Source organism: Plasmodium yoelii, assembly GCF_900002385.2.
Source record: "Plasmodium yoelii strain 17X genome assembly, chromosome: 11".
NCBI lineage: Eukaryota > Apicomplexa > Aconoidasida > Haemosporida > Plasmodiidae > Plasmodium > Plasmodium yoelii.
In genome coordinates, this window is record NC_036183.2 from 145159 (window position 1) to 171361 (window position 26203).

General features: G+C 20.9%; 6 protein-coding genes and 2 pseudogenes across 6 annotated transcripts, besides 2 other annotated features; 3 read left to right on the forward strand and 5 right to left on the reverse strand.

Moving 5' to 3' along the window:
- Positions 1-416: 416 nt before the first annotated feature.
- Positions 417-1421, reverse strand: PY17X_1100151 (PIR protein; the record flags this gene model as incomplete). Its single annotated transcript, XM_022956966.1, has 3 exons — positions 417-482; positions 567-1286; positions 1407-1421. The coding sequence occupies 3 exons, from the start codon at positions 1419-1421 to the stop codon at positions 417-419; spliced, it is 801 nt and encodes a 266-aa protein (XP_022810807.1).
- A 2279-nt stretch (positions 1422-3700) lies between these two features.
- On the reverse strand, positions 3701-4787 carry PY17X_1100200 (PIR protein; the record flags this gene model as incomplete). Its single annotated transcript, XM_022956403.1, has 3 exons — positions 3701-3787; positions 3873-4640; positions 4773-4787. The coding sequence occupies 3 exons, from the start codon at positions 4785-4787 to the stop codon at positions 3701-3703; spliced, it is 870 nt and encodes a 289-aa protein (XP_022812318.1).
- A 2388-nt stretch (positions 4788-7175) lies between these two features.
- On the reverse strand, positions 7176-8333 carry PY17X_1100300 (annotated as a pseudogene).
- Positions 7176-8333: a sequence feature (YIR protein, pseudogene;~PIR protein, pseudogene).
- A 3735-nt stretch (positions 8334-12068) lies between these two features.
- On the forward strand, positions 12069-13641 carry PY17X_1100400 (fam-a protein; the record flags this gene model as incomplete). Its single annotated transcript, XM_022956405.1, has 6 exons — positions 12069-12223; positions 12364-12610; positions 12707-12776; positions 12898-13007; positions 13088-13321; positions 13516-13641. 6 exons carry the CDS (start codon positions 12069-12071, stop codon positions 13639-13641), a joined length of 942 nt encoding a protein of 313 aa, XP_022812319.1.
- Positions 13642-14977: 1336 nt separating this feature from the next.
- Positions 14978-16458, forward strand: PY17X_1100500 (fam-a protein; the record flags this gene model as incomplete). The annotated part of the gene is made up of 6 exons (XM_022956406.1): positions 14978-15108; positions 15231-15477; positions 15574-15643; positions 15765-15874; positions 15955-16188; positions 16384-16458. 6 exons carry the CDS (start codon positions 14978-14980, stop codon positions 16456-16458), a joined length of 867 nt encoding a protein of 288 aa, XP_022812320.1.
- A 995-nt stretch (positions 16459-17453) lies between these two features.
- Positions 17454-18999, forward strand: PY17X_1100600 (fam-a protein; the record flags this gene model as incomplete). Its single annotated transcript, XM_022956407.1, has 6 exons — positions 17454-17584; positions 17794-18016; positions 18110-18179; positions 18323-18432; positions 18553-18774; positions 18904-18999. The coding sequence occupies 6 exons, from the start codon at positions 17454-17456 to the stop codon at positions 18997-18999; spliced, it is 852 nt and encodes a 283-aa protein (XP_022812321.1).
- Positions 19000-20346: 1347 nt separating this feature from the next.
- On the reverse strand, positions 20347-21510 carry PY17X_1100700 (annotated as a pseudogene).
- Positions 20347-21510: a sequence feature (YIR protein, pseudogene;~PIR protein, pseudogene).
- A 2505-nt stretch (positions 21511-24015) lies between these two features.
- PY17X_1100800 (PIR protein) lies at positions 24016-25185 on the reverse strand (the record flags this gene model as incomplete). The annotated part of the gene is made up of 3 exons (XM_022956408.1): positions 24016-24081; positions 24170-25042; positions 25168-25185. The coding sequence occupies 3 exons, from the start codon at positions 25183-25185 to the stop codon at positions 24016-24018; spliced, it is 957 nt and encodes a 318-aa protein (XP_022812322.1).
- Between the last annotated feature and the right edge of the window lie 1018 nt (positions 25186-26203).

Here is a 26203-nt window from a genome sequence, read left to right on the forward strand (position 1 = left end):
TTATATAGGCAATTATAATATATCATAATATGAATTAATATATGTAATATAGTTATTTTACTTTAATCATATTAAATATATATTAACACTCAATTATATATATTATAACTTATGAAAAAAAGTTATATGGTCCTTTTCATATTAACTTGCGCCCATTTTTTGTTGCATATTTGGCTTTTGAATTGCATCTTGTAATTAAACATACGGGATGATACATATATTAAATTAGTGTTCAAATTATAAAAAATTTAATACAATATAATACTTAGCCCTAACCCCAATATTGGTTCCACAACATAAAAATTATGTTCAAAAATTACTTCCCAATAGACAGTTTGTTGACATATATAAATCATTATCAATATTCCTGAAATAATCCTACTCTTAGAATAATATATTAATGATCAGTTTCTTCTTTATTTTTTTAGCATTTCTCTTAAATATTGTTTTTGAGATCGTTTCCGAAATCCAAATAACGAATACTAATATAAAATGTTAAGTATACGAATTATTTGTTAAAATTTGCATATATAATGAAAGTAATTTTTAATTTCCTTATTATTTACCTTATAAGAAACTCCCAATAAAATTGATGCTGCAACAAATATAATTGCAATTGTAATTAGTGTATTTTTTGTTACTGAACTTCGTGGACAAGCTACAAGTGAGATATTACTACATTGAAGATTATATTTATTTTCAAAATTTTTATAATTATTTGATAAACTAGACCATAGTTGTAAATAAGAACTTCCTTTAGTAATATCAAAAACATTTTTAACTTTTTCACATTTTTCAAAAAATTCTCCAGCATTTTCTAAACATTTATTGCATTGGTAGTTTTCTGCATCAACTTCAATATACATGTTACATAATGATTTAAATGCATCATAAAAATTAGATATATCTTTAATATCAATATCCATCAATTTTATTTTATTTCCTATATCATCCATATTAATATCATTAGGTATATTCCCCTTATAACAACTATTGTTTTCTATATTTTCAGTATAAAAATCGTATAATTTGGTGATTCCAATTTCTTTTTTTTGATTTAGTTTATAACTTAACCATAAACTAGCGTATTCAACAATTTGATCACTTTCTAAATTTTCACTACCAAACATTTTTAGTAACAATATAAAACCATAGATAATTTTTTCTTCACCACTACAACTGTCACTATCATCGAAAAACGTACTTAATGCATCTCTATAATTATTTTCTCCCCGGTTGTTCAGATCATCAACAAAATAATTATCAATCTCATTAATTATACCACACTACGAATATATTTTACGAATTAAACAAAAAAATGTATTAACATAAATGGTACTATAATTAAAATTAATATAATTTATAGTAATACAACATACGAATAATATAAGAAAAAGGATGTATACCACTTTAGAATCCATTATAATGAAATTCTGTTATAATTTGGAGATTATGCGGGGTGATGTTGTTTATATATATTGCATAGAATATATGGTATATTTACTCAAGATCTTTACATAGCAGTTATCTTTCGTTAGACATATTATTTTTAATTTTAACTTCATATAAAATAATAATACAATATTTGCCATATGTATATATGATGCATTTTATACAAAAAATACTATTCTTACTAACATTTGGTATAACTTTATTATAAAAATGGATATAATTTTATAATGAATTTAAAAAATATATACATATGCTTTAATACAGAACACAAATATCATAAAACTCAAATACTACACAAATATAAAAAATTAAGAAAGTTATTATTATTAGAATTCTTAAAGTATATAAATAGTAATTTTTTAAATATATTACATTTGTACATACTTGTTTCTTATAATATATATTATAGTTTTTTCTAAAATTATAGTATTTTGAAATTTAGTTACATGCTCTACTTTCTATGCAAATTACATAAATTTATATTATTTTTATTTAATATAGATAAATTAAAAAATAATTTTAATGCGTTAAATAACTTGATTTTTATTCCTACATATTCCAATTTAGAAGTATTTTATATTGGGTAATTTTATAATATATTTTACGCATAATTTCCACTCTCTAAAACAACAATTAGCACTGAACCTTTATTTATTAAGCTATTTATAAGCTTAAATACGTTTTATATGTAGATTGTTTTTAAAATAATACTAAGCAAATACTAAATATTAACATATAAATAACTATTGATGCAAATTTTTAAGTATAATAGAAAACTGTGTTTAATTAGGTTGTTATATTACCTTTAAGAGGAGAGAGATAAGATATATTGCTTTTTTAATATATAAATTTAAATAAATATTTGTTAAATGTTCTGAATTGTTCATTCTTATCTTATATATTTATTGATATAGTTATCAATGTATGTACATTAAAATAATTTGTTAAAAATTCTATATTTTATTAATTATATGGTAAAACAATGATAATATAATATGCGTTAACATGGAATAATAAAAGGAAATTTAATGTTGAATCGTTACCCTTTTCACAATTTATCCAGTTTTTTAAAATATAAAACTACAAATCCCAAATTGGATCTTTAAAAAATATATAACAATGATACCTTTATAATGTATTATTATGTGTCTTTTATATAATATTAACATTTAATTATTTGAAGTTTCCACAATAAAAAAATATTTCAATATTAATTATTGATAGAGTATTTTATTAGATTATATGTATAAGCATATAATAATAATGCATTTTACCTACCATATTATTTATAATTGTTAGAACAAAATATAATATTAAATTTTATTAATATTCTTATATGCAATTATATTAACTATTTTAAAATATTATTTATATATACCTCACATCTTTAAAATTTACAAATTAATAGTGATTAATCTATTATTATACCTTTATGATAATTAAATTAATATATATATAACTATTCCTATCAATATAAATTAGAACATTAATATAAATGAAAATTATTGAAATGAAAAAAATGATTATTATATATATTTATAGTTTATAAATTTATTATATTATATCTATAGTACATTTTCTATGCATTACTAAAAATGTTAGATGCAAAAAATGCATTTTATAGATAACGTTGTATTGTCGAATATAGTTCGATATTTTATGAATCTATATTATTACATTTCAGTTGGATAACATGATTTAAATTAAAATAAATATGATGCAAGTTATAAGTTTTACTAAATAAAATTTTCATAAAATAAAGAAACATGTTATTATATGCATAATTGAATATAGTTCTGGGTTATCAAGGCTTATATAATAGGCAATTAAGATATTCCACAATACGGTTTCATATATAGTCAATATAGACATTTTATTTTAATCATATTAAATCGGCATGAACACATAATTATATATTTTATAACTTATGAAAAAATCTTATGCGACACATTTCATATTAATGGACATGTTCCTTTGGTTGGATATTTGGACTTTTGATTTCATCTTGTGATTAAACATACGGAATGAAACATATATTTAATTAGTGTTCAAATTATAAAAAATTAAATAAAGATATAATACATATCCCTAACCCGAATATGAGTTCCACAAACACAACCCTAATCCACAACATAAAAACTATATAAAAATTATGCAAAAATTGTGACCCAAATTACTTCCAAATAGACAGTTTCTTAAAATATATAAATCATTATTACTATTACTGAATTAGTAATCAATCTTCGAATCAAATTAATGACCTATTCTTTATATTTTTTAGTTTTTCTCTTAATTTTTGTTTTTGAAATCGTTTCCGAAATCCAAATAACGAATACTAATATAAAATGTTAAGAAGCGTACGGTTGTTTGCTAATGTTTGCAATATATAATAATTTTTTTTTTAATTCTTTATTATTTACCTTATAAGAAATTCCTAAAAAAATTGCTATTGCAACTAATATCGATAAAATTGGAATTAATTTGCTTGCTATCGACGAACTTGATGTAGCTTCAGAAATTATGTTTTCTATATCTGGAATGGATGGGAAATCTTCACATTTTTTTTTTAAATTATTATAATATGTTAATAAAGTAAAAACTACATTCAAATAGGAGTTATCGTCAGTAATGTTATGATCTATGATAATTTTTTTATATGTTTCAACAAATTGATTAGCTTTTTGGGAATATTTCTCGCAATTTGAGTCGTTTGTATCAAGCTCATTATATATATCACATAATATATTAAATGCATCATATAATTTAGATATAATGCTCATATCCATACTTAAAAAATAATCATTTGTATCTATAAGATCCTTATAATCATTATAATCATCAATATAGTTTATATTAGTAGTATACTTATTACCATTCCTTATATATGTATTATAAAAATCCTCTTTACTGACGTTTTCTTGAGTTTTGATAAGGTTTAGCATATAACTTAACCATATCAAAATGTATTGAACAATATAGATGTTTCCTTTTGCAGCTGTCTCAAACGCAGAAGAATCACGAAAAAATTCATTAAGCAAATATAAGCATCCAGCACTAATTTGATCGAGAGAACTATCACACCCACTAGTACAATATTCATTGAGATGTTGTTTATTATTAATTTGATACTTTCCGTTGCTGGCCAATTGATCGGGAAGCCATTCCCTTACATCCTTGAACCTTTTACACTAACAAAACATTTAAAAACAATTAATAAAAATGTGAATTATTGAAAATGTTATTAAAATATTGATGATATTTATATATGGTCAACATCAAAAAATGTAAAGGAAATTATTATTATTAAAAAGTGCATATACCACGTCCTTATCCATTGTGATGAAATTTCATTTTATATTTGTAAATTGAGTAGAATCATGCTATTTTATATACGATGCACCAAATATGTGACGCAAATACTTTAACCCTATATATAACTGTCTGTAGTTAAATATACTATAATTTTTTAAATAATTAAATTAATATAGGATAATAAAATAATATTATTACAAAGAAAAGTTACATTAATCATAATTAGCTAAATTGCCTTAAATAGAGGGTTGCTTAATACATTTTATACAAAAAATGATATTCTTACTAACATCTGGTATATCTTTATTATAAAAATGAATATACATTTATAATGAATTTAAAGTATGTTTGAACATAGAAAAGGAATATATTTATATTTTATGTTTTAATGATTGCCTTTCTAAAACTTAAATACTGTATAAATCTAAAAAATGAAAATTCTATTATTACTATAATTCTTAAAAGCATATAAATAGTCTTTTTAAAAAATATATTAAATACTATATACTTGTTTCTAATAATATATAATATAGTTTTTTCTAAAATTATAATATTTACAAAGTTCTATTGTTCCATTTTCTATGCAAATTACATAAATTTATATTGTTTTTAATAAATGTAGATAAATTAAAAAATAATTTTAATGCGTTAAATAACTTTAGTTTTATTCCAATATACTTCAATTTGTAAGTATGCCTTATTGGATAATTTTATAATATATTTTACGCATAATTTCCACGGTTTAAAACGACAATTAGCACTGAACCCATATTTATAACCTTAAATAAGTCTTTAAGTTCATATTGTTTTTAAAATAATACTTAGTAAATATTAAACATATATACCTACTGATGATATTTTAAAGTATAATATAAAACTATGTTTAATTAGGTTATTATATTACCCTTTAATAGGAGAGAGATAAGATATATTAGCTCTTTAATATATATTTTTATATAAATGGTCGCTAAATATTCTACATAGTTAATTTTATATTATATATTATACTGTTATAGTTATCAATGGATATACATTAAAATAATTCGTTAAAAATTCCATATTTTATTAATTCTATGGTAAAACAGCGACAATATAATATCCGTTAACATGGAATAATCAAATACCATTTAACATGAATTGAATCTTTAACCATTTCACCATTGATTCATATTTTTAGAATATTAAACCACATATCCCAAATTGAATCTTTAACAAATATATAAAAATGATACATTCATAATGTATTATTATTTATCTTTTCGATAATATTAATGTTTAATTATATGAAGATTCACAATAAAACATTATTTCAATATTAGTTATTGGTAATTTACTAGATTATATGTATAGGCATATAATAATGCATCATATCTATAATATTAAACTTTATTAATATACTTATATTATATTTTTTAACAATTTTAAAATATAATATATTTATACCTCAAAATATAAAGTTTAAAAATTAATAGTGATTAATCTAATATTATATCTTTATAGTAAATAAATTAAAATATATAGAACTATTTATATTATTTGAATTTAAAACATTAGTATATAATGATACTATACATAATCGAAAATTAAAAGAATTGTATACACATATTTATAGTGTAATTTTTTATTAATATGCATATTTTTATTGTATTATTAAAAATATTAGATGCATAAAATGCCTTTATAGATAATGTTGTATTGTCGATCCCCGATCGATATCCCATGCATCTATATTTTATGACTACCTATTACATATTGGTAATATTTTTAATTAATCTTAAAAACACACATATTAATATGAAGGTATATTATAATGTAGAGGGATATTCAAAATGAATATAATTATAATTTATACTATGATATATAAAATTATTATACTATTCGATTATCAAAATACAATTTAAATTAAAATAAATGATACAAATAATAAGTTTTACTAAATAAAATGTTTCATCAAATAAAGAAATATATTATTATATGCATAATTCAATATAACTTTGGGTTAACAAATCTTATATAATAAATAATTATGATATGTCATAATATGAATTAATATATGCAATATAAACATTTTATTTTAATCATATAAAATCGGCATGAAGACTCAATTATATGTATTATAATTTATGAAAAAACATGATTTGGTTCTTTTCATATTAATGGAAGTACCCCTTTGGGGCGCATATTTGAATTTCATCTTGTAATTAAACATACGGGATGGTATATTTAATTAGTGTTCAAATTATAAAAAATTAAATAAAGATATAATACTTAGCCCTACCCCAACATGGGTTCCACAACATAAAAGCTATATAAATATATGCAAAAATTACTTATCTCCAAATAAACAGTTTCTTAACATATATCAATCATTATTAATCTTCGAATCATATATGAATGATCCATTTTCTTCTTTATTTTTTTAGCTTTTCTCTCAAATGTTTTTGAGCTCGTTTCCGAAATTCACATAGCGAATACTAATATAAAAACGGTAAACGAATTATTTTTTTTGTTAACGTTTGCATATATATAATGAAAATAATATATAAATATTATATTTTTAAATTCCTTATTATTTACCTTATAAGAAATTCCTAAAAAAATTGCTACTGCAACTATTATCGATAAAACTGGAATTAATTTGCTTGCTATCGACGAACTTGATGATGTAAAATCAGACTTTTGTCCAGTTTTTCCAGCTTCTCCAGTTTTTTCAATACTTTCTGTAGTATCTTGTGATGTATCTATCCCTAGAAGAGTTGGGAAATTGCTATCTTTATCGTCTTTACATTCATTTTTTAATTTATTATAATCAGTTGATAATGTAGACAATAGTTGATCATATGGACTCTTTTTATTAATATCAGAATCTTCATTAAGTTCTTTATATTTTTCAACAAATTTTTTTAGCTTTATTCGAACATTTTTTGCAATTTTTAATGTCATCATCAAGTTCATTATACAAGTTACATAATAATTTAAATGCTTCATAAAATTTAGGTACGATATTACTATCCATATACAACAAATCCTTTTTTGTATCTATAAGACCCTTATAACTCTCATAAGTAGTAAATTTATTTATTCTCGTCTTATACTTATCACAACTATCTATTTGATAATTATAAAAACTCTTTATACTTTCGTGTCCTTTCGTTTTGTTCAGGTTTAACATATAACTTAACCATATCAAAATGTATTCGACAACATTGATGTTTTTTTTTGCAATAGACTCAAACACAGAAGAATCCTTAAAAAATGCATCCAACAAATATAAACATCCAGCATTTATTCTATCGAAATCACTATTACATTTACCAAAATAACAATACTTATTTAAAAAACTATCATCTTTAAATTCAGGGATTCCATTACCATCCAATTCATCGGAAAGCGAGTTCCTTAGATCCTGGAACTTTTTACACTAAAAAAACATTTAAAAAAAATTAATAAAAACGTGAATTATTAAAAATTTTATTAAAATAAAGTTTAATAATATATATAATACAATATAAAGACATGTAAAGGAAACTATTATTATTAAAAAATGCATATACCACTTCATTATTCATTATAATGGGGTTTTATTTTTGATTTGTAAATTGATTAGAATCACGCTGTTTTATATACGTTTCCCCAATATGTAACGCAAATACTTTAACCCAATATATAAAATTTGTCTGTAGTTAAATATATTATATGTTTTTCAGTAATTAAATTAATATAGAATATTAAAATAATATTATTACTAAAAAAAGGTTTTATTGTGTTTATGATAACTAGCTAAGTTACCTTAAATAAAGAGTTGCTTAATACAATTTTTATTAAATATATATGTAATGAATTTTATACAACAAATGAAATCTTACTAACATCTGGTACATCTTTATTATAAAAATGGATATTTTTCTATAAAGAATTTAAAGTATGTTTGAACATAGAAAAGAAATATATTTATATCTTATGTTTTGATGATTGTCCTTCAAAAAATTAAATGCTGTATAAATCTAAAAAAATAAAAATTATATTATTACTATAATCCTTAAAGTATATAAATAGTCATTTTTTTAAATATATTAAATATTTACATACTTGTTTCTAATACAATAAACCCCAGTTTTATTAAAATTATAGTATTTTCAAATTAAGTTATTTTACTTACATCTATATGCAAATTATATAAATTTATATTGTTTTTAATGAATGTATATAAATTCATAATTCATTTTAATGAGTTCTATAACTTTATTTTTATTCCTACATATTCCAATTTAGAAGTATTCTTTATTTAGTAATTTTATAATGTTTTCCATATTTTTCCACCGTTAAAGTGGCAATTAGCACTGAACCCGTATTTATAAGCTTAAATAAGTTTTTATATGTAGGTCGTTTTTAAAATAATACTTAGTAAATGTTAAATATATAACACATAAATAAGTATTGATACAAATTTTAAAGTATAATATAAAACTATGTGTATTAGGTTAGTATATTGCTGTTTGAGAGGAGAGATAAGGGACGTATGGTTTTTTAAGACAAGGATGTAGCCATATAAGATTTACCTATTCTACACAGTTTAATTATTTCTTATATTTTCTACCATTAATGTTTTTAATTCATGTATACATATTAAAATTGTTCATTAAAAATGGCTTAAAATTATTTTCTAAATATACAGTTTGCCTTTATATTTTATAATAAACTATATTTTAAGGAAACTATAAAATTATTAATATTATTTTGCTTGGTACTGATAGTCTAATGTTATCACATTAAAGCATACTTAAATAAATGTTATAATATTTCATTTTATATTGTATACATACAATTTAATCTGATCACACCTTTAATAATATATATAATGAATTTATACTCATGTAGTGTATCAAATGGATTTAATGATTTTTTCGTATTTAATACTTTATCTATTGTTATTACTATTATTATTGTTACTGCTATATTAATGTATAGTACAACGGAACAATTAGTGCACTCAATAATAATCCTTTAAACCAATGTAGAATATTTCCGTATTTTGTTGTTTTAAAGTATATATTTTAGAAGGTATATCATATTGTAAAATACTATATTTAAATCATAGATTTATATTTTGTATATATAATAACCTAATAAAAATATTATTAGTTCAAATTAATTATTTCATACCTTTTCTATATACTTTGCGTTAATATATAATTGTATATGTTTCCCAAATTTAACATATTCCAATATTAGTAATTGGTATAATATATATATATTAGAACAATAGCGATATTCTATATATCATATTATTTATAATTATTAGCACAAACTATAACATTATATTTTATTAATATACTTATGTTTTTTCTTTTAACTATTTTAAAATATAATGTATTTCCAATTTATATATACTTCAAAACTATAAAGCTTAAAAATTAATAGCGATTAATCTATTATTATACCTTATGATAAATAAATTAACGTATATAACGCAACTTCTATTAATACAAATGTAAAATACAAAAGAATAGTAGCTACGATTAAAACTTAAAAAATATTGTATATATAGTTCAATTTTTTATATGTTACTAAAAACGTTAGAACCATAATAATATCTACAAACAACGTTATATTGTCGATATATATCAACCTATACTTTATCACTATCTATTATATGTCCCTAATGTCCTTAATTAATAATAACAATATACCCATCAACCTCAACATATATTATAATGCAGAGGAATATTCAAAATTAATCATTTTATAATTCATACCCACCCTCACATATAATGCTATTATTACACTTAGATTCCCGTAATATAATTTAAATCAAAATAATAGTGACACAAATAATTACTTTTACTAAATAAATTCTTTCATCAAACAAACAAATGCATTGTATATTATAATGTGGATAATTCAATATAGCCCCTGATTAACACGTTTTATATAATAGACAATTATCATATACCATAATATCACTTCATATATAACCAATATTTATATATCTAATATATTATTTTAATCATTTTAATCATTTTAAATCTCTATATTATACTTTATCAAAAAAATATTATCACCTATTTCATACTAATCACACTACCCCTTTTTTCGTTGTATATTTACACATCATCTCCAGATTAAACATACACAATCATAAATATATTTAATTATAAAAAATGTAATTATAAAAAAATTAATTATAAAAAATGTAATTATAAAAAAATTAATTATAAAAAATGTAATTACAATATCCCAGACCACAAACAATCAACCATCAAACATCAATCATAAACATAACCTTGACCCATAATACATGAACACCTCGACATTAAGAATATTATAATTAAAAAGCAAATTAATTACATTATATATTTTTGACTTTACAACTTTATGTTTCATTATTTTATTTCATGTTTTATTTCATGTTTTACTTGATATTTTATTTCATATTTTACTTCATATTTTATTTCATATTTTACTTCATATTTTATTTCATATTTTACTTCATATTTTATTTGTATCGTTTTTAACTTTATAATACTATTTTTTGTTATTAAAAGGAAAATTATAATTTCTATTAATTTACAAAAAATATAGCCATCAATATTGATACCAATAAATAATTTTTATAAAATTAACAATTTTGCTAGAAAAATGTTTAGTAAAACTTGTACTAAAAGTGATAAAAAAAATCACAGATTGTTTGATTCTCATAATATAAATTTTATCATACTATTATTATGATGAGGTAAAAAATGTTGTTATTATAGTAGTATTAGTAATATAGAGAATTAAATGCATTCCTCATATTAAATTAATTATTTAATATAATATTTATAGTAATATGATCTTTTATTTATTAATATAAGTATATGTATTTCCATATGTAATGAACTGTTTTATAAATTTTAAATTTAGTTTGATCAATTATAAAAATATAAAATTTGTGTATTCATAATGCTATATATTAAAAATATCATTTATATAATTAAATTTATTCGTTTTTAAATATTATAATATTATGGAAATTATGGATCATAATATTTTTGATATTTATTATTTATGAAAAATTATGTTATTGATGTTGTTTTGTGGTTGAATTATTTAAATAAAAAATATATTAAACTTATGAATTTGATAAAAACATATAAATTTGAATTTTAAATAATAATTTGTATTTTTTAAAATAAATAATAGTTTTTATACTTTATTGGAGAAAATTATTTGCTCAATATTAATTATATTTGTGCTACTTTTCGAATTTTTAATTAAAAAAAATACTGATATATATTTTAATATTTTGTTTGTAAAGTTCCAAAATGAATAAGTTTTATATTCAAATTGTTTTTTTTCTTTTAATCATCGCCCTATATTTGAATAATAAAACCCTTGCAACTGAGCTTGTTCCAAAAAAAGATAGAAAACACAAATCAAAAAAATTTACAATATTCAATTCAAAAAAATATTATCCTGTGTAAGAAAATACAACAATATATATAATATATATTACATATTTCATTATGAAAATATTAAATGTGTACGTCTTTGCAACAATATATTATATAAATACAATACCTTTATTTTTGTACACATTAAAAATATGTTCATTTTTAGCAATGATAATACACAAGAAATATATGAAAAAAACAAGCACCTATTATATACCGATACCAAAGAAACTATAAATGCAGAAAAATTTATGAAAGAAGCTGTAACACATTTAGAATATCATGCTACAAGTAAATATGGTTATAAATTATGTGATAAATTTTATGATAATCGTATGTATTTTTATAAAAAAAAACATAAAGGGGATACAGATGTTGAAAAAATTCGATATACAATTGATGATCCGAATAAGGTATCAATTAACGAACAACATTAAAAGTTGTAAACCAAATTGAAATTAAAAAATGATTATAATTTATATACATATATTTCTCTTTGCTTCCATTAGTATAATGGATTGATAAACAGGTTTTGGGATCCCGATAGTACCAATTTTTTATATAAAGACTTGGTTAAAAGTATACAAAACATAAATAATTACCTAAATTAACATATTATTGTTAATATTTATTCTTTCCCATATCTTCAAAATCATGATATGTTAATTACATCTATGCAATTTTATAATATGTTTTTTAGGAAAAATTGTCCGTGTATATGGTCCAAATTTAGTAATGATACAGCAACGTTCCAAAAGATGGCCGTGGTCTCGTGAGAAATATTTTTATGCTATAGCTGCAAAATTTAAAGTAAGCAAAACTTTCTTCTTCTATTTCGTTATAAATCATATTTTTCGTATTATTCAAATACACTTTTATTAATTTTGTAGATATCACCAAACAAAACTATGATTGTCATGTCTTCAGCAAATATAATTGATCACAACCGTAAAAATAAAAAATATTTTGAAAACAAAATAATAGAAAATGCAAATTTATTCCAAGCTGAAATTGATTCTGAAGATGATATTAGAAATGGAGAATTAGAAAAAATGTTTGTTAACTTAAATGGATACATTATTGAAAAAAAAAACAAACATATTTATATCACCTATATAAACTCTGTAAACGGTATACAGATTATAATAAATAATAATTTATTTCAACAATTGTTAAAAAAAATATTGTTTTTAATAAATGTAATATTTATAATTTGCAAAAAGTTTAAACATTTTATATAATCATTCATTTATGTTTTTTTTCTTAGAATGATGAACATGGTTCCATTTAACAAAAATGCATTGTCGAAAACCTTTAGATTGTTTGTCATTTCATAAATAAACATATATTTATATATATTTTTCAGCACCGTAATATTAGAAGATTTATGTTAATAAAAATGTTTATTTCCATGCATAATAACCGCTTTAAATTACCATCATAAAACATATTTTTCCGTTTTTAAAAAGTTTATATATTTTTTTCATGTCTTTTATTATTATAATGCATCTACATGTATTAATTTTTTGAACACTACAAATAGAACTGTTATAACTTATGAAAATCTTTTATTTGTCATATTCCTTTCATTTAATACTTATCACCCTTTTCGTGTTTACAAATATAGACACCATCTCCAGATTAAACATACACAATCATAAATATATTTAATTATAAAAAATTAAATTACAATATCCCCGAATCCTAACTTAAAACGCAGATTCAGTAAACGAAACAATAACCCATAACATAACCTTGACCCATAAAAAATTAACACCCACCCATTAAGAATATTATAATTAAAAAAAAAAATAATTTTATGTATGCATATATATTTCTTGACTTTACAACTTTATGTTTCATTATTTTATTTCATATTCTATTTCATATTTTATTTCATATTTTACTTCATATTTTACTTCATATTTTATTTCATATTTTACTTCATATTTTATTTGTATTTTTTCTAATTTAATATATACTTTGTTTTATTATTAAAAGGAAAATTATAATTTGTATTCATTTATAAAAAGGCATGAGTGTCAACATTACTACCAATAAATAATTTTTATAAAATTAACAATTTTGCTAGAAAAATATTATTTAGTAAAATTTGTATTCAAATTGATAAAAAAATCACAAATGTGCAATTATCATAATATAAATTTTATCATACTATTATTATGAAGCAAAAAATATTGTTATTATAGTAGTATTAGTAATATAGAGAATTAATTGCATTTCTCATATTAAATTAATTATTTAATATAATATTTATATTACTATGATCTTTTATTTATTAATGTAAGTATATGTGTATTTCCATACGTAATGAACTGTTTTATAAACTTTAAATTTAGTTTGATCAATTATAAAAATATAAAATTTGTGTATTCATAATCCTATATATTAAAAATATCATTTATATAATTAAAATATCATTTATATCATTAAAATTATTCGTTTTTAAATATTATAATATTAATGAGGTTGTGAATCATAATATTTTTGATATTCATTATTTATGAAAGCTTCTGTTGTTGATGTCGTTTTGTGGTTAAATTATTTAAATAAAAAATATATTAAACTTATAAATCTGATAAAAGCATATAAATTTGAATTTTAAATAATAATTTGTATTTTTTAAAATAAATAATAGTTTTTATACTTTATTGGAGAAAATTATTTGCTTCAACTTTAATTACACATCCCAAATTTTCCGAGTTGTTAATTTTTAATTAAAAAAATACTAATATATATTTTGTTTGTAAACTTCAAAAATGAATAAATTTTATATTCAAATTGTTTTTTTTCTTTTAATCATCTCCCTATATGTGAATAATAAATCTCTTGCAACTGAGCTTGCTCCAAAAAAATATGCAAAACCCAAATCAAAAAAATATTATCATGCGTAAGAAAATACTACAATATATATATTTCATCATGAAAATATTAAATGTGTACGTCTTTGCAACAATGTTATAAATACAATAACTTTATTTTTGTACACATTAAAAATATGTTCATTTTTAGCAATGATAATACACAAGAAATATATGAAAAAAACAAGCACCTATTATATACCGATACCAAAGAAACTAAAAATGCGTGCAATGTTATGAGAGAAGCTTTAATAAAATTAGAACAGCATGCTAAAAGTAATGATGGTTATGGATTATATAATACATATTATACTGACGATATGTTTTTTGATAAAACAAAACATCGAGATCATACACATGTTGAAAAAAATAAATATATAGTTGATGATCCGAATAAGGTATCAATTAACGAACACCATTAAAAATTATAAACCAAATTGAAATTAAAAAATGATTATAATTTATATACATATATTTCTCTTTACTTCCATTAGTATAATAAAATAATAAACAAGTTATGGAATCCCGATTATGCCCATTTGTTCAATACTGATTATGTTAAAAGTATACAAAATATAAATAATTACCCAAATTAACATATTATTGTTACTATTTATTCTTTCCCATATCTTCAAACTCATGATATTTTAATTACATCTATGCAATTTTATAATATGTTTCTTAGGAAAAATTGTCCGTGTGTACAGTCCAAATTTAGTAATGATACAGCAACGTTCCAAAAGATGGCCGTGGTCTCGTGAGAAATATTTTTATGCTATAGCTGCAAAATATAAAGTAAGTAAAACTTTCTTCTTCTATTTCGTTATAAATCGTAATTATCATATTATTCAAATACACTTTTATTAATTTTGTAGATATCACCAAACAAAACTATGATTGTCATGTCTTCAGCAAATATAATTGATTACAACCGTAAAAATAAAAAATATTTTGAAAATAAAATAGTAGAAAGTGCAAATTTATTCCAAGCTGAAATTGATTCTGAAGATGATATTAGAAATGGAAAATTAAAAAAAATGTTTGTTAGCTTAAATGGATACATTATTGAAAAAAAAAAGGACTATATTTATATCACCTATATAAACTCTGTAAACGGTATACAGATTATAATAAATAATAATTTATTTCAACAATTGTTAAAAAAAATATTGTTTTTAATAAATGTAATATTTATAATTTGAAACAAATTTTAACATTTTATATAATCATTCATTTATGTTTTTTTTCTTAGAATGATTAACATGGTCCCACTTAACAAAAAAGTATTATTGGAAAAGCTTTAGATTACTTTTCCCCTCATAAATAAACATATATTTAAATATATTTTTCAGCACCGTATATTAAAGAATTTTTGTTAATAAAATAATTTATTTCCATGCATAATAACCGCTTTAAATTACCATCATAAAATGATCTTTTGATTTAAGAATGTCTTTTTCTTTGTATATAATTTGTTTACCCCTTTTAATATTAGGATGTATCTATATGTATTAATTTTTTTAATACTACAAATATAACTGTTATAACTTATGAAGATCTTTCATATAATACTTATCATCCTTTTTTGTTTACAAATATGGACATCATCTATATGCTAAAATTTGGGGGATATCCCATATATTTAAACGATTTTTTATTTATGTATACTATCATGACATTTATTTTTATTTGTAAGTGGTATTTGATCTTAATACCATTATTGTAATGGAATTAATGAAGTGATCATAATGATTCAATACAAATGTTACATTATATGTAATAATTTTTTATATTCTGATTTAAAGCATATAATACCAATGTATTTTATGCACATATATATACACATTACAATAAACTAACTAAAACATTGTTTGCTTTAAAAAACTATTTCATATCCATTCATATAAAAAATAAAATATAAAATAAATATAAACAATATATGATAACAGTTTATTTATTTTCCTACCATTGTAGCACCACATTCGGGAATTATACTATTAAATAAAACATAAATGGAGAATAAAAATAAGCAGTTTCGTTAAATAAAAATATTCATAAAATGAACGTATTATGATATATATAATTCAATATAACCATGAGCCCTGAACCCTTAAAATCATAATATTTTGTGTGCTTTATAATTTGTGTGCGCTATTTTTCTTCCCTTGTAATGAGTTCATTTAAATAATTTCACATTTAATAATTTCACATCTAAATAATTTCTCGTTTAATTAATTATATAAATTTATTTTTTATTTTTGATTAAGTATTAATTTTTTATAAATTCCGTGGGCATTCTTTTCCTTCTATTTCAAATCTACTTATATAACCTGTTTTTACACTTTTTAAAATATTTTACTTATCAAATCCAAAAATGAATAAAGGCTATACTAAGATTGCTTTGGCACTTTTAAGTCTCGCAGGATACACACAAAATGTAACATTTGTAACCGGACACCCTCCAAATGTTACTATTAAGTCCAACCCCGCCCCAAAAAAACCATTGTATGAAAATGTCGAAAAATATATACATATAATATAAATACAATATACATATAATATAAATACAATATACATATAATATAAATATCCATATTCGTCGAAGCCCTTCATAATCATTAAATATTATAAATCCCATTTTATAAATTCATTTCTTTCTTTTTTTTACCCATTAAAAATAATCTCACTTTCACCAATAATATTTCGAATCAAAGATTTGAGGAATTCCCAAACTTAAGATGTTCAGACATTGATGAAGCTTTATTAGCAATAGATCATATAATGGAGGCTTCAGAACTTTTAATAAAACTTTCTAAGACTGGTATAGACGATTATTCGATCTATTCTACAGAAAATGGAGACAAAACTATATATTCTAAGAAAATTGGAAATATGGATATTGGAAGACTTCATCTTACGATTCCATCTGCCTCTAACGTATCAAATACCAAACAATATTTAACATATAAAAATAACTTCAGATTAAATAATCATTATTATATATATCCATATTTTTTTTTTTTTCATTAGTACTCTAACTTATTAAAGAAACTCTGGGATTTCAATGATAACAAAAAACCCAATGAAAAGTTTATTAATGGTACATAAAAAATAATCAATCAATTTAATATCTGCTTGTCACTATTTACGCATCTTTCAATTTACTATTCTATACCATTTTTATTAACATTTTCTTATATTCATAATATTTCATTTATATCTCCAAAATAATAATTTTTTTAGGAAATCTTGCTCGTGTATACTCCCAAAATATAATCATGTTTGAAAAACTTAACATGGATCCTAAATATGTACCCCTCACAAAAAAATATGCTTTAGCCGCAAGAGTTAAAGTAAGGGTATTTTTCTCCATTATTCATATTTTTATTCATATTATTATACATTAATTTATTCATGTTATTATACATTAATTTACACAATACATATATGTTTTTTATTCATTAATTTTGTAGAAATCAAATGATACAACTGTAATTATTTGCCCTTCAAGACCTCTAAACTATCTTGGTAAAATCGATGATCAACCTAATATGAAAAAAATATTAGAAAATACACAATCAATCCAAACTGGCATTGATCCTGAGGAAGCATTAATCAAATTGGGTACTAACATAGCTGGATTTGTAATTAAAAAAGGGGACAAAGATAAAGTTGATGTTACTTATATCAACGCTGTAAGCAATCTCAACAAATAACAATTTTTTTTCATTTTAACATTTATCGAAAATCTACTTTATAACTCATATATTTTATGATATTCACACACAAAATATTGACATTTTATTTATCCATTTTTTTCGTAGATTTATGATGCTGGAAATTCTACCGACTTTGACAACGATAAAAGAGAGAGAGAACTTGCATATACAAATATCCTAAGCTTAGCACACCGCATTTGATCTAGTAAACAACAATATACCCCAAGTATAACTCTTTCAACACTCTAATATTGTAATCGATATTTTAATCAAATTAATTTATCTTTATATATATTTCCTATTTAAATTACCATCGCAAATTTTTGACCGCTTTAAAAATTATTGTTTAGTATGTAATTTCGTCTTCCGTTTGAATTAAAATATATTCAATGTATTCAATTTTGTGATGAAATCAATGCTATAATTCAATTATATTTTCTCTATGATTGCCCTTTATATTAGTTCGATCACTTTTTTTACGTTAAAAATTTATGTTTCGTACTTTTATTATTATCATAAAACTTAAAACTTGTTAGTAATTAATTGTATATCAATATACTTATCATTTAGTTTTATCCACTCAAATATAAAATACTGTATGTATAAATATAACTTAAATATATATCTATATGTTTTGATTGTCTATTATAATAATATGCAATTTATTTAGTTGATATTAAAGATAAGCATGCCGTCTATTTTAAATATAATGTAAGCAATCTATTAAAACACATTTTATTATAATTTTATACCTTCATATATAAGGCATGTTACTATTTAAGGTATGAATCATATATTAAATTCAAATAACTCTCCCATCAAATAAGTTTTAATAAATAAAGATATCCATCAAATAAAACAAATGCCCATATATTGCCATGCCTATATCTCAATCTAACCTTGAACTCCGATTACCACTTCTTATATAATAAGAAATTATGATACATTTAATAAGAGTTATTAAATACATTTACCATGAAATTAACAATAAAATATAAAAAGTGCATAGTTCAACATATTTAACATTAAGTTATATTAACACAAATTCAATTCTTATAATTTATCAAAATATATTTCTTTATTCTCCTTTTCATACTCATTTTTTCTTACATATTTAGACTTAATATAAATATTAAAAACTAAAACTTATCTTATACATATTATTATATCTTATTTCCTATATATATTTAAAACAATTATTTAAACTAATAAATGTTATCAAAATATAAAAAATTAAGTGAATATAACAATTAACCCTAACCCGAATATGGATCCCATAACACAAACTCAACCCTGACTCATAGCATAAAAACCGTTTAAAAAATATACAAAAACAGTATAAAAATATTATAACTATACATATATAACATTATATATTATTGAACATATTATTTAATTATTCTTATAGACCCAATAATTATATTCGAAAATTATGATAAAAAATTATTTATTTTCAAATAGACAATTTCTTAACATATATCAATCATTATTACTATTCCTGGAATAATCACTACTCTTCAAATCACATATTAATGATCAGTTTCTTCTTTACTTTTTTAGTTTTTCTCTTAAATGCTGTTTTTGAGGTCGTTTCCGAAATCCAAATAATGAATACTAATATAAAATATTAAGAAGTGTATGATTTTTTGTTAACGTTTGGATATATATAATGAAAATAATTTTTTAATTCCTTATTATTTACCTTATAAGAAATTCCCAAAAAAATTGGTATTGCACCAAATATCGATAAAACTGGAATTAATTTGCTTACTATTGACGAACTTGATGTAACATCCGATTTTTGTTCAAATTTTTGTTCAGAGTTAGTTTCAGATTTGTTTTCAGAAATTTGTTCAGGACCTTTTATAGCAATTTGTGGTGTGCTTATCTCTGGAAAAGTTGAAAAATTGCTATCTTTACATTTATTTTTTAAATTATTATAATCAGCTGATAATGTAGACAATATTTTAATATATAGGCTTCTATCATGTTATTATACTCTTTGTATAGTTCTTTATATTTGTCAACAAATTGATTAGCTTTTTTCGAACAATTTTCGCAATTTGACGTGCTTTCACCAAATTCAGAATACATTTCACATAATGATTTAAATGCTTTATAAAAATTAGATATAATATTATTATTATTATCTATATCCATATTCAACAAATCCTTTTTTGTATCTATGATTTCCATAAAACATTTATAACCACTAACATCATCTATTTTAGTTTTATAATGCGTATTTGTTTTTATATGGTTAGTATAGAAGTCGTCTAATTTATTGATTCCGTTTTCTTTTAGGCTTAATATATAACTTAGCCATATAATAATGTAGTCAACAACATCGATGTTATTGTTTGCATTATTTTTAAACGAAAAAGAATTCACAAAGAATGCATTAAACAAATATAAACATGCAGAATTAATTTGTTCGAGATTACTATCACATCTATTATTAGTACAATACTTATTGAAATGTTGACCATTAGATAAAAAATCATAGTTTCCATTTTTCAATTCATCGGGAAAATAAGTCCGTACAGATTTGAACTGTTGACACTAAGGAAACGTTTAAAAACAATTATTAGAAATGTATATTATTGAAAATTTTATTAAAATAAAGTTTAATCATATATATATAATACAATATCAAAAACTGTAAAGGTAATTATTATTATTAAAAAATGTATATACCATATTTTTATTCATCGTGATGGAATTATATTTTTTATTGGTAAATTGAGTAGAATCATTATGTTTTTATATACACTGCACCAAATATGTGACGCAAATACTTTAACCCTATATATAAAAACTGTCTGTAGTTAAATGTATTATAAGTTTTTCAATAATGAAATTAATATAGGATAATAAAACAATATTATTACTAAAGAAAAGTTACATTTATGATAATTAACTAAATTACCTTAAATAGAGGGTTGCTTAATACATTTTTGGTTAAATATAGACATGATGCATTTTATACAAAAAATGGCATTCTTACTAACATCTGGAATAATTTTACTATAAAAATGGATAAATTTTTATTCTGAATTTAAAAAATATATACTTATATTTATGGCTTATCGTATGAAAGAAACACCGCCATATCTTTTGTTTTAATAAATAGTGCCCCCAAAATAATATACTGCAAAAATCGAAACAATTAAGAAACCCATCATTACTATAATCCTTAAAAGTATATAAATATATTTTAAATATTTATATAATTGTTTCTTATAATATATAATATAGACTTTTCTAAAATTATAACATTTATAAAATAAGTTGCATTGTTCACTTTTTTAATTGCATAAACATAAGTTTAATGCGTTAGATAACTTTATTTTTATTCCCATATACATCAATTTAGAAGTATACCTTATTGAGTAATTTTATAATATATTTTACGTATCAATTTCACGGTTTAAAACAATTAGCGCTGACCCTGTATTTATTAAGCTATTTATAGGCTTAAATAAATCTTTAAATGTAGACCGTTTTAAAATAATAATTAGTAAATATTAAATATTAACAAATAAATAAGTATTGATGAAATTTTTAAGTATAATATAAAACTATGTTTAATTAGGTTGTTATATTACCCTTTAGTAGGAGAGAGATAAGATATATTTTCTCTTTTAATATATAAATTTAGATAAATATTTGTTAAGTGTTCTGCATTGTTCATTTGTATCTTATATATTTTACTGTTGTAGTTATCAATGTATATGTATTCAAATCATTTGTTAAAATTTCTATATTTTATTAATTCTATGATAAAGTAATGTTGTTTTATATTAAAAAATGATTATTCAGTAAACACTAATAATATAATATGCGTTAATGTGGAACAACAAAATGGAATTTAACATTATTTGAGTCTTTAACATTTTTTATTTATCTAGTTTTTTATAATATAAAACCACATATCAAAAATTGGATCTTTAACAAATATATAAAAATGATGCATTTATAATGTATTATTATGCGTCTTTTTGATAAAATTTATATTAATATTTAATTATATGAATGTTTCACAATATAACAATATTTCAATATTAGTTATTGGTAGAGTATTTTATTTTATTATATGTATAAGCACATAATAATAACGCATTATATATATAATATTATTTATAATTATTAAAACAAACTATAACATGAAATTTTATTAATATACTTATAATTTATTTTTTAACTATTTTAAAATATAATTTATATATACTTCAAATCTTTAAAATTTAAAAATAAATAGTGATAATCTATTATTAAATCTTTATTATAAATAAATTAAAGCATATAAAGCAACTTCTATTAATACTAATTAATTTTAATGCAAATATAAAGGTATCACAAAAATATAGTAGTAACTACAATTAAAACTTCAAAAAATATTGTATATATAGTGCAATTTTTTATGTATTACTAAAAATGTTAGAAGCGTGATAATATTATATAGACAATGTTATATTGTCGATTTTCGGTCGATATTCCATGTATCTATATTTTATGAATATCTATTATGTATTGGTAATATGTTTAATTAACAATAAAAATATACTCATTAACCTGAAGGTATATTATAATGTAGACAATCGTTCCAAATGAATCTAATTATAATTTATACTCTGATATATAATATTATTATACTGTTCAGTTGGCATAATATAATTTAAATCAAAATAAATATGATACAAGTTATAAGTTTTACTAAATAAAATTTTCATTAAATAAAGAAACATATTATGATATGCATAATTCATTATAATTATGATTAACAATCTTTATATAATAAATAATTATGATATATCATAATATGAATTAATATATGCAATATAGACATTTTTTTTAATCATATTAAATCGGTATGAACACTCAATTATATATATTATAACTTATAAAATATGTTATGTACCCCCTTTTATATTAATTTGTGCCCCTTTTTTGTTGCATATTTGGCTTTTGGATTTTACCTCGTGATTAAACATACGGAATTAAACATATATTTATTAATGTTCAAATTATACAAAATTAAATACAATGTAACACTTAACCCTAACCCAATATGGGTCCCACAACATAAAAACTATATAAAAATTATGACAAAAAAATACTTATTTCCCAATAGACAGTTTCTTAAAATTTATTAATCATTATTACTATTCCTGAAATATTCACACTCTTCGAATCATATATTATGATTCATTTTCTTCATGTTTTTAGCTTTTCTCTTAAATGTTGTTTCTGAGATCGTTTCTGAAATCCAAATAACGAATACTAATATAAAAATTTAAAAAAATATATAATTTATTTATATTTGTAAATTACTCAGTGCGAATATATTTTTAATTGAGTTATTATTTACCTTATATGCAATTCCTAATAAAATTAATGTTGCAACAAATATAATTGGAATTAAAATTAATTTATTTACTTGTGATGAACTTGGTAATGTTGAATCAGAATCTGATACTTTAGCTTTAGAATTTGATTCTTGAGTTTCACTCGTTGAGACTGTTTTTGTTCCTTTAAAATCTGATATTTCAACCTTTTCAGCTGTTTTTTCTGTTGGTAGTGAAGGAAGTTCTATTGGTTTACCATCAATTTTGCTTCTTCCCAAAACAGAATAATCATTTGATAATGTAGACAATATTTGATTATATGAACTGTCTTCACGGTCAGTATTATTATTATTAAGGAGTTTTTGATATTCATCAACAAACTCATTAGCATATTCCAAAAATGTTTTGCTAACCCCTTGTTTACCAACATTAATGTACATATTGCATAAGATTTTAAATGCATCATAAAATTTAGACATATCTTTAATATCAATATCTATAATTTTTTTTTTTTGATTTATAAGATCAATATAATTTTTATATTCCGTAACATCATCTATATGATTTTTATACTCATCGGTATTTTGGATATGCTTACTATAAAATTCATTTAGATTAGAAAATTGTGTATTTAACATTTTATTTAATTTATGTGTTAACCAAATCATAATATATACAACAATATTCATATTTCCATTTGCATTACTCGAAAAATTATATGAATTTCCATAAAATTGATTAAATAACCATAAACATCCAGCATGAATCTTATTGATATTACTATCACAATTTCTTTTAGGACAGTAGTTTTTGATCGTTCCACCACTAATATAATATTTTCCAGATGCATTTAAATCATCGGGAAAAAGCTTCCATATACTTTCAAACTCTCCACACTAAGAAACAATTTTAAAAAATCAAATAAAAATGTCTATTAAAATGAACTTATTATTAATTTATAGATAATACAATATCAAAAATGTGTAATAACAAACATTTTTATTCAAGAAATTGTATGTACCACTTTACTAGATAACATATTGTAATTTTATTTTTGAACTATAAATTAAGTACATCATATTAATTTCATATATACTGCATCAAAATAGGGGACGTAAACTTGGATTCTCTATATAACAATTATCTGTAGTTAAACACATTTTATTTTTAGTATTAATTTAAAATTAATGTAAATTAATAATACAATAGTAAGTTTATATATTTTTTATTGAAATTAGCTAAACTGCCTTAAATTGGAGATATCTAGTACATTTTGGTCATATCTATAACATAATTTATGCATAAATTCATGATTATTAATAATATCCATTATAATTTTATTATAAAAATTTAAGGAATTTTACAATGAGTTTAAAATACATCCCCTTATATTATGTCTCAATATAGAAAAATACAAATTTGTTTCTCATGCTTTAACAAATAGATTTATACCCATGAACATGTAAATATGTAAAAATTAATAAATATATTATTACTAAAATTTTTAAAAGTATATAAATAGTCATTAAATTAAATATATTAAATACTAATATAATTGTTTCTAATACTATATACCGTGTTTAATTAAAATTATAGCATTTTCAAATTAAGTTACATGCTCCATTTTCTATGCAAATTATATAAATTTATATTATTTTTATTTAATATAGATAAATTTAAAAAGAATTTTAATGTGTTAAATAACTTTATTTTTATTCCTATATACTTCAATTTAGAAATATTCTTTATTGAGTAATTTTATAATATATTTTGCATATTTTTCCACTGTTAAAACAATAATTAGCACTGAAATATGTATTTATCAAGCTATTATAAGAATAAATCAGTCTTTAAATTCATATTTTTAAAAATTACTTAGTATATATTAAATATTAACATATGAATATGTATTGATGCAAATTTTAAAGTATAATAGAAAAGTATAGGTGATTTGGTTGTCATATTGGCCTTTAAGAGGAGAGAGATAAGATATATTTGCTCTTTTAATATATAAATTTATATAATTATTCTCTAATTGTTCTGCATTGTTCATTTTT